Below are 9,526 nucleotides of genomic sequence, written 5' to 3' on the forward strand. Positions count from 1 at the left end.
TAGATTCGGAGCCATAGTTTCTCTTGAGTTCCAGAAGACTCTAAAGCACTGGGCATCGTTTTTAGGAAACCCGACTTTGTTTCGCTTTCTACCAGACAGAACTAAAAGATGCAGGGGGGAGAGAAAGAGGAAAGGAAAAATTAACAAATTACAGGCTGCAGATTCCGGGAAGCGAAAGGCGGGAGAGGAAGGGGGGGAGTGTGTCTTTCATGACTCAACCAATGGGCTTCAAGGATTTTTTAGGGGGCTGATGTGTGGGTGTTTCTTGCTTCTTACATGTACAGTAATAGCCATTGTTGCCTGGTGCAGAAAATGCAGAAAGGAAAAGTGAACCTTCCTGCTAGCCGGTGGAGACGTGGAAAGACAACAAAGCACCGTGTCTTTTGGGAGAGCTCCTCCCCTTCTGCTACCAGCGAGATCCACCACTATTTGATCATGGCTTCAGCGGCGGCGGATCAGGGAAACTCTTAAACGAGCTTATTGGGGCAAATCCAGATCCCTCTTCTTGGAAACGGGTTGTGAAGGACATAGCATAGAATAAAAGAAGCTGCTTCCTTTGGAAATCTACCGCATCGCGCTTTGGAGAGGGAAAAACCGAGCGGTTTGGAATGGATACAGATCCATGCTTTTAAGGGAAGGCATCTCTTCCCACCACCCTCGCGTTTTTGGCGATGCTATTTCCAGAAGCTGAGCTAAGTAATGAGCAGCGAAGGTGGCTGCTGATGCATCTTCCTGACTCTCCTTTATGGTGGGCGAAGAGTTTGCTGCAGATCGTAATGGTCCCTGGTGATCAAAGGCAAAGACTCCCGTTTCCTCGCCTGCCGGATTAGTACTCTGCCCGCCCCCCAAGTGGGCACTGCCGCCGCCACCCCGCTTGCGCAGAGTATGCAGGTATCCCCGTAGTGCCATTCAGGAATACAGTATCGCACTTTCAAAAATGTTAGATCCAAGACAGCGGCTGTTGCGCATCGCCCGTACTTTTAAGAGAATACGTTTGCTTTCTTGCTTTGCTTTCAAAACAAAAAAACAAATCGTCTTTCTTGTCTGTTTTTTATACAGCATCCCAGGCTACAGCGTGCATTATTTAAAACCCTAAGCTTATCCTGCCGACAGCCCAGTGTTGTTGGTTTGTGGAAAGTGCTCACAAATCCCAGTTGTGAAAACAGTTTGCCTTTTCTGCTCGACATCTATAGCGGGCGAGAGCAGCCGGCAGCAGGAACCAAGTATATGGCATTTGCTACCACTTTCCAGCTGCAAAGGCCTTTTTTATTCTACTCCCCGCTCCCGTCCACCTTTTCCCAGCGATCCCAATTCACCCATGTGCCCTAAATCGCAACGCCTCTTTCGCACCAGCAGCACGCCTATTTAGGAATGCTTGCACCAGCTACTTCCATTCCCAGGCTACGGGGAGTGGGTGAGGAATACATCTGAATGAATTAACACCGGCAAATAACTGCCGGGCGCTAAGTAACCTCGTTCCCCACGCGTCCCCCTCCTTTTGTTTTCTGCAGCCGAGTGTGCCTTGGTTTTCAGATCAGGCAACCTTAAAAAGCAGCGGGGGGTTACCCCTATGTCGGGACTGCAATGGCCACAACCCAGGCGCATGCGGCCTGCGGTGCGGGAGAGAAAAGAAAGAAAAGGCTGCTGGGAAATGTAGTTCCCTTTCACTGCCTCCTCCCGCTTCGCACCCTCCATTTTCTCGTTCCATGGATGACGGTGTGCGCACGCGCCGCCGCCTTCCTCGTCGCTCACTCTCTTCCGGCCCCCCCACCACCATAAACCCGCGACCTCCCATTGGGCGGCCGAAGCGGAGGGGTGGAGCGCGAGGTTCAGCCGCGATTGGCCAGAGGCGCTGCCTTTAACTTGGATTATAGTTCTCGATGCGGTTGCTCCGGTTGTTAGTTTTCAAGGAGGGAAAGGAGGAAAAAAAGGCCGCCCCTGTTTTAAGCGGGGGGGGGGGGGAAGAGTCCTGCGAACTAAGGGGAAGGGTGCATGTGTGTAGAGAGCATCGTGTCTTTCACAGCCCACCCTCCCCACACAACACAACACAACACAACACAACACGCCTCCCTCGCTCCTTGCGTTGTCAGAAACCGGGGCTCGCTCGCTCGCAGCAATCCTCGCCATCGGGAGTTTCACGCGTGTTTCCAAGCACGTGTGCAAAAGCGCCACGGTTAAAGCCCCCCCCCCCTTAAGCGGAAGCGAACACCGCTCGCAAACTCGCTCTCTTGCTTTGCTTTAAGTCAAGCAGCAACAAATAATGAAGGCACGGAAGGCCTCCGCCGCTGCCCTAAGTTGCTGCCACCCTGCGATGCAGCCGGCGCGGTGGATCCTCGGCACGCGTGTGCATTCCCGGAAGCCGCAAGCAAACCCACAGTTCCAACTCTCCCGTCCCCTCCACTCGTGAGGCACGTCTGCATCGGTGGGGGAGGAAGAGTGTTTTGCTCTCGCAATGCACACGACACCCAGGATCCGCGCATCTCAGCAACGAGCGAGCTGCCTGCTTCCTCCCCCCACCCGCGCCTCCTTCACTTCCTTCTCCGCCAGTAGCGAGGGAGGGAAATGCAACGATTATATAGACAGAGAAGCACATCGAGCGCCTCTGCTGTTTAGTGTCGCGGCGGGGGGGGTTGGTGGTGGTGGTGTTCAAGGTAGATGGGAGTGGTGCGCATGCGCCCTGGGCGGCGGGGCTGAATGTTTCCCAAGTGTTTGAAACTGGTATTTGGGTTTTCCACGTTGGATCAAGTGCGGCGCGTAGAGGAGAGGCTGCATTCATACCCACCGGCGGAACAGGAGCAGCAGCTGCATTCGCCGAGAGGAGCTTCTCCTCCCCTTCTGCCTATCAGTAGGCAGAGCAGAACAGATCGTATTTGTCTTTTTTTCTTTTTTTAAAGCTTCCTCTCCTTTCCCCTCCCGTCTCTTGTACACACACACACAAATCCCTCTCCGATTGTTCGTACCACCTCCTTGGTGAGTTACCGACAACGACAGCCATTCAATCAGCTGCTACGGCTGCTCTGAGGCTGTAGGGACTCTCGGGCTGTGTGTGTGTGTGCGCGCGCCTGCCTTGCCTTGCCTGCCTGCCTTTCTACTCTGGGAAGAAAAGGACTCAGATGTAGCTCTCTCTCTCTTTTTTTTTTTTTCTTTCCCCCCTTTTTGGAGTGGGTTCTTTTCTCCTTTTTTCGGTGAGATCCGAAGGAACAGGAGGCGGAAAAGAGAAGCGGCGAGGACGGAGACTCTGCCATTGGGGGCTGCTGTGTTTGAAAGGAAAACTCTCGCCCATTTAGGGGTGAGAGGAGGAGGAGAGAGATATATAGATATATAGATATATCTATACTCACAATTTTCGGCCGGATGAAAATGTTGAACCCTGCAAACGGAGAGCAGCTTCATTTAGCGAACTATGTGGAGGATTACCTGGACTCCATCGAATCTCTGCCCTTCGATCTGCAGAGAAATGTCTCCCTGATGAGGGAAATTGACGCCAAATATCAAGGTAAGTGCTTTTCTCCTTTATGTGTTCGTGTGCGGGAGAGTACGTAGAAGCTACAAAGATGATGATGATATTATTTTGCCTTTTCTGCAGGGATGATCTCTCTCTCTCTCTCCCTTCACCACCACCCCCTCTCCCCGGTTTCATCCCGAAGCGGATGGCAAAGCTTTGAAAATCTTATTTATTTATTTTGTGAGAAGGCAAGCAGAAAGCAAAAGGAAAGAGGGGCGAAAAGATTCGAGGAGGAGAGGCAGGAGAAGGGGGCTGCTCTGCAGAGATAGATGGAGGGGTGGGTTGTATGTGTGTGTGTGTTTTTCCCCTTCCCTCCCCTTCCCTTCCTTGGGGCGGAACAAAAGGTCTTCTTTGGGGCTCCTGCTATTAAAGCAAAGACTTTGCTTTTTAGGTTTTTTGAAAAATTGCTGGACAAAAAAGGCAGCGGCAGCAGCAGTAAGGGCAGAGGAGGGGCTGGAGGATCAGGACGCATGGGGCACTGAGGCGGCTGTTTCTCTTTTTTGGGTTGAGAGAGTATGTTTTGTGGGGACAGCGGGACAGCAGTGTGTGTGTGTGTAGGGGGGTGTTGGAAGAAAGAGGGCAAAAAGAAGGGGGGCAGCGATCCCAGTTACAACATTGAGGAATTTCTAGCCTTCGCAATGGCTGTAGTAGGAGAGAGGGTGCTAGTAAGGGAGGGGAGGGAGGATTAGATAGAGAGTGGAAGGGGGGGGGTGGGCAGGGCTTGTTGCCTTCGCTTCTTCTTTTTTTCAATGGGCATTTGCTTTTAAAACAGCCCTCTCCTGTCAAGTATCTGTAAACCGGGGAGCCGGGGGAGAGAAAGAGAGACTATGGAAAGGGGAAAAGATTATATAAATACTGTGTGGGTTGGGGATGTACTGCTTTGCTGAGTGACCCCCCCTCCTTCCCTCCCTCTCTCTCTCTTTTTCTTTTCCTCCCTGTGCTGAAACTCATACAGTATTTTCTAGCCCTTTTTTGGCGGTGAGGGGAGGCGAGGCTGTCTTCTCCCGCACTCGTCTGCAGCTGGGGAAATGGTGGGGATTTTTTTTTTTAGTTATTGAGGGGGCTCGAAAGGTCCTTTGTCACTTGGTGCTGAGAGAGGTAAAAGGCGTGGGGGGGGGGGTTGGAAAGAGTGCCACTGCTGCCGGTGGTAGAGGTGACACAGGGGTGCCCGTTACACATTCAGCTCCCCCTTTTTTCTCCAGGGGCGAGGAAGGGGGGTTGGAAACCTGGCAGGCTATTGCTGTGCTTGTGAAGCGGGGGGGGGGGGAGAGAACGCAGCAAGTATCCATTCGAGACCTTTCGTGCGACGAGTTTTTAATGTGTCGTAAATAGGGAGAGAGGAGAAGCGCGAGATAAAGAAAGTGACGAAACATCAAAACTTGAGGGCTTGACTGCGTGGTTAGGGGGATGAGGAAGAGCGGGAGGCGGGGGGCTGTTGTTTTAAAGGACAAGGGCGGGCATTTCAACCAGCTACAAGCACTCCGTACTGCGCTAAAGGGAGGCACCTTCGCGCTTCAGCTCTAGAAAGAGTGAGAAGCGCCGTCACAGCGGCTTTTATACTCACCGTCATTACCCTGTTGTGCCCGCCCCGCCTCCATTTTCCCATTATTGGCCAGAACTTCCCTCATGAAACAGCCGTGGCCCCGCCCTGATGCCCAGGGATTGGTCCCGCTGAATTCTCTACGAAGCCCCGCCTTCTAGTGTCGCTGACGAAAGCGAACGGTGGAAACCGGGTTGGGGAGGGGGAGAGGGAGCGAAGGAGAGAGAGAGAAGCAGTGGGAGGTTTGTTGTAATAGTTCGAACTGCCCCGTCCGTTTCTTAGCCTGTGATTGGCTCCTCTAGTTGCAGGAAGCGTCGGAAGCTAATGGTGACTGACAGGTGGATGTGGAAATATGAGGGTCGCAGTAAGCTCCGCCTTTAAACATCTGATTGGAACCTTGGCTTAAAGCGGGTGGAGATTCGCTTGGGGCTTTCCCTTTCGATTGGCGGAGACGCTCTTAAGGCAGAGGGCGGGCTATTGGGTCCGAATCTTTACTCCGTATGGCTTGCTTCAGTCTGAGGCGGGTACTGCTTGGATTTGCCGGGTGGTGATTGGCCGGCCGAGCAGATTCTTCTGCTCGCGTTCGTTCTGCTGAGGAAGCCGTAAAAAGGCGGCGGGGGGAGGAGAGAAACGGCTCTTAACACGGCCACTTCCCTTCTAAGAACAATGGACCCCGAAGACGCATCCCGTGGGGAGGGTGTGGCCTCGCTCCCGAAAAGGAGGAGGCGGGGCAAGGGCGGCAGGCGGTCTCTGGTTGGCTGAGGGCCCGGGTAGGTGAGTGTGATAAACAGGACCCTCTTCCAATGGCTCAGTGGGCGCGGAGACCCTTTTTTGTGGTGAAGGGGCGGGGCATGTAGTTACTTTTTTTTAACCCCTTCCGGCTCTTGACCCTGTTGCTTTCCTCCTCCGGCATTTACCATTAGCAGTTTTGTTTTGCTTTATTTATTTTTATTTACAGTGGTACCTCGGGTTAAGTACTTAATTCTTTCCTGAGGTCTGTTTTTAACTTGAAACTGTTCTTAACCTGAAGCACCACTTTAGCTAATGGGGCCTCCTGCTGCTGCCGCGCCGCCGGAGCCCGATTTCTGTTCTTATCCTGAAGCAAAGTTCTTAACCTTTTAGGGAAGCTTTTAATGTTTGATGTATCATAGTATTTTAATATTCTTTTGGAAGCCGCCCAGAGTGGCTGGGGAAACCCAGCCAGATGGGCGGGGTATAAATAATAAATTATTATTATTATTATTATTATTATTAACCTGAAGCACTATTTCTGGGTTAGCAGAGTGTGTAACCTGAAGCGTATGTAACCTGAGGTACCACTGTATTTCAATGCAACTCACCTCAGAGTACCTGTGTTTAGAATCCACACTTTAAAGTGTGGGAAGTTTTATGTGTCCCCCCCCCCCCAAAAAAAAAAAACTTTTGATGACATATCTCTGACAAAGCTCAAGTGCTGTATTATGCATGAGGTTGGGAAATAATATAATCTTATCCTTTCTTCACAGAGATCCTAAAGGAGCTGGATGATTATTACGAAAAATTCAAACGGGAGACGGATGCAGTACAAAAGAGGAGGCTGTTGCACTTAATACAGAGGGCCCTGATCCGGAGTCAAGAACTGGGAGACGAGAAGATCCAGATTGTCAGCCAAATGGTAGAACTTGTTGAGAACAGAACCAGGCAAGTTGACAGCCACGTAGAACTGTTTGAGACCTGCCAAGAGACCAATGACACGACTGGGAACAGTGGCAAAACTACCCAAGATAAGTCAAAGAACGAGACAATCACTCAGGCCGAGAAGCCCAACAACAAACGGTCCCGGCGGCAAAGAAATAACGAGAACCGAGAGAACGCTTCTAATAATCACGACCACGACGATATCACCTCAGGAACTCCTAAGGAGAAGAAAGCGAAAAAGTCCAATAAAAAGAAGCGTTCCAAGGCCAAAGCAGAGAGGGAGGCTTCTCCAGCCGACCTCCCCATTGATCCGAATGAGCCAACCTATTGTCTGTGTAATCAGGTCTCCTATGGAGAAATGATAGGCTGTGATAATGATGAGTGCCCAATAGAATGGTTTCACTTTTCGTGTGTGGGACTCAATCATAAACCAAAGGGCAAGTGGTACTGTCCCAAATGCAGAGGAGAAAATGAGAAAACTATGGACAAAGCGCTGGAGAAATCTAAAAAAGAAAGAGCCTACAACAGGTAGTTTCTAAATGAGAGGATAATAAAGCAGCGAAAACAAATATTTATTCTCTTTGTCTCACCTTTTGTGGAGGTGCCAGGATTGTAAAATGTATATTTTTTAAGGAGGTTGCGAATCAAAGCATTCTTGTCATAGGGATGGCGACTGAGGAAATGTTTGTTTTTTCCTTTGATACAGCTGTCAACAAGAAAACGGTTCTTTGGGCCCAAACGTACAGTTAGATGATAAAGAGTTGGCACGTAAAGTCTGGGTTCATCTTTATTAATAACATACTTCCACAAGTTGGTAAAACTGCCCATGAAAATGTAGATAGTAAACATTTATTGGATAGCATTCCTTTTTTTTTTCTTTAAATGGGAATGCTGTTGCTCTTTCCAGAAAATTGTTCTATAGTCTGTTAAATAAACTAGCAGTGCATTGCAAACTTGTCCTAAACACATCAATCAAATCCATTATAAGAGTGTAGTATATTTATGCCCATTGATTTCACTGGGCTTAAGTACACTTAACTCTTGAGTTGGATTATGGCTGTTTACTTGGAAATAAGTTTCGATTTTTTTCAGTCCTAGCTACTTCTAATAAAGTGGTTTAGGATTGCAGCCTTACACCCAATTTTAAACAACTTGCGGGGAATTGAGGACCATTCCGTTCAATGGGACTTGCTTCTAAGGGATGTGTTTAGGATCAGGGTGCTCATTTCTTCTGGTGACGATCAATGCAATAGCAAAGAAGAAGTTACAGCATGGGTCCTGTTACATGTCAGACTCTAGCAGCTCAATAACAAATGTTTAACTTACAAGTTACAAGCTTATTTTTTAAAAAAAATGTGCAAAAGGTTAAATTTTACACAACATATTTTATATACTGGCCAAATACCACAAGGGCCTTTTTAAAATGATTTAGTATATTTTGTATTTAACCAGGAAGTGGTTTAGTAATGAAACTTAACATAAATCAAAGCTTTATACTGTCACAGATAATAGTGTAGCAGTCTTTACTTTGTATAAGTTGTAAAAAATGTACATTTTTCAAGTGGAGTTGCACTTAACTGTATTATAATTGGAAATGCATCCACATGACATGGTGTAGCCAATATGCATTTCTCTCTGTATGTATGAAAATTGTACAGCTGTGATATTAAGGAATAAATTAAACAAGTTGGATAGGCTTGTTGACTTGCTTTCCGTTTTCCTCCCCGTTTCTTGTGTTGTGTCTGCTCGATTGTGAGCCTGCAGGGGAGGGACTGTCTTATCTTTTTATTTACAGACAGGGCTTAGAACAGCCTTGTACGCAAGAATAGTTACTACCATGAACATTTTTTAACAAGTCTGCTAAGAGGCTTGGGGAAGGGGAATACCTTCTACCAAGCAGGCTGGCAGAGGAGGGATGGATCACTTTCACCAGCACATTAACTTTCTGTGCTGGTTGCAAAAGATGCGGCTTGCCTTCCTTTTGCATCCAACATGGAAACACAAAGTTAGCTGGCAAGAGGAGGAACAGAGCAATCAGTCCCCACCTCTTGGTTAAGTCCACTATATTTCCATGGCAGCTGGAAAAGACAGATAGATTTATTATGGCCATTGGCCCATATCAACAACAATACATCAGAATTTATCCATAAACAATACAATTTAAACAGTTCCAAGTTAAAACACCCATATAAAACCAATTTTACTTCAGTTAAGTAAACACTATACACAATAAGCTCCCTCTATGTAAACCGCAAAAAAGACAGAATTTCACATCATCCATGACCAGCGTGGAAACCAAAACAAGCTATCACAGAAAGAAGATCACTAGCCTGGATGGAATTCAATATAAAACTGACCTAGGAAATTAATTCCGGGTACGTGATACCCAGGTTCGTAAATATCCAAAGCAACATTCGTGCAAAAAGTGAGAGAGCTGGTATTGCACAAGCTAATCTTGTTGCACAAGTGATAGCGGTGTGCCAGTGCAAAAATGTTGTATATTAACATGGCACAATGCTTCTACCAGCCTAAGCAGCCTGTTGGATTTGACTGTTGCACCACATTAAGGACGGGGCTCCCACTAGTGGCGTGACCGTTGTGCTAGTGGTTGCCACAGTTTGATCCCTTTCGGAGTCAATATATAGTTCTACTCCAACACCTTTTGTTGTAGGAGTTGTGCACACACTCTGCTGCTACTGCTGCATTTCTCTTTCCCAGGTGCCTAACAACTACCACTTTGATTACCCATTCACAGCGCCTTTATCCACCTCTTCTCAATCCCTCCTGGCCCAATTGTATTGGCC

General features: G+C 48.3%; 1 protein-coding gene across 2 annotated transcripts; it reads left to right on the forward strand.

The window, feature by feature from the left end:
• Positions 1 to 2,324: 2,324 nt before the first annotated feature.
• On the forward strand, positions 2,325 to 8,431 carry ING1 (inhibitor of growth family member 1). 2 transcript variants are annotated; one of them, XM_083501362.1, is made up of 2 exons: positions 2,325 to 3,496; positions 6,551 to 8,431. In XM_083501362.1, exons 1-2 carry the CDS (start codon positions 3,355 to 3,357, stop codon positions 7,252 to 7,254), a joined length of 846 nt encoding a protein of 281 aa, XP_083357488.1. In that variant the 5' UTR covers positions 2,325 to 3,354; the 3' UTR covers positions 7,255 to 8,431. The 2 variants fall into 2 exon arrangements, with proteins under 2 accessions (XP_083357488.1, XP_083357489.1); XM_083501363.1 differs by lacking the exon at positions 2,325 to 3,496 and adding an exon at positions 5,355 to 5,409.
• The last annotated feature ends 1,095 nt before the right edge of the window (positions 8,432 to 9,526 follow it).

The sequence above is a fragment of the Podarcis liolepis genome (assembly GCF_965112155.1).
Source record: "Podarcis liolepis genome assembly, chromosome: 4".
Lineage (NCBI taxonomy): Eukaryota > Metazoa > Chordata > Lepidosauria > Squamata > Lacertidae > Podarcis > Podarcis liolepis.

What these genes read in the sequence shown, in the direction of transcription:
- ING1 (XM_083501362.1), top strand. Translation starts at nt 3,355, where the DNA reads ATGAAAATGTTGAACCCTGCAAACGGAGAGCAGCTTCATTTAGCGAAC. An exon ending in AATTGACGCCAAATATCAAG is followed by an intron (nt 3,497 to 6,550) that starts GTAAGTGCTTTT and finishes CTTTCTTCACAG; the next exon opens with AGATCCTAAAGGAGCTGGAT.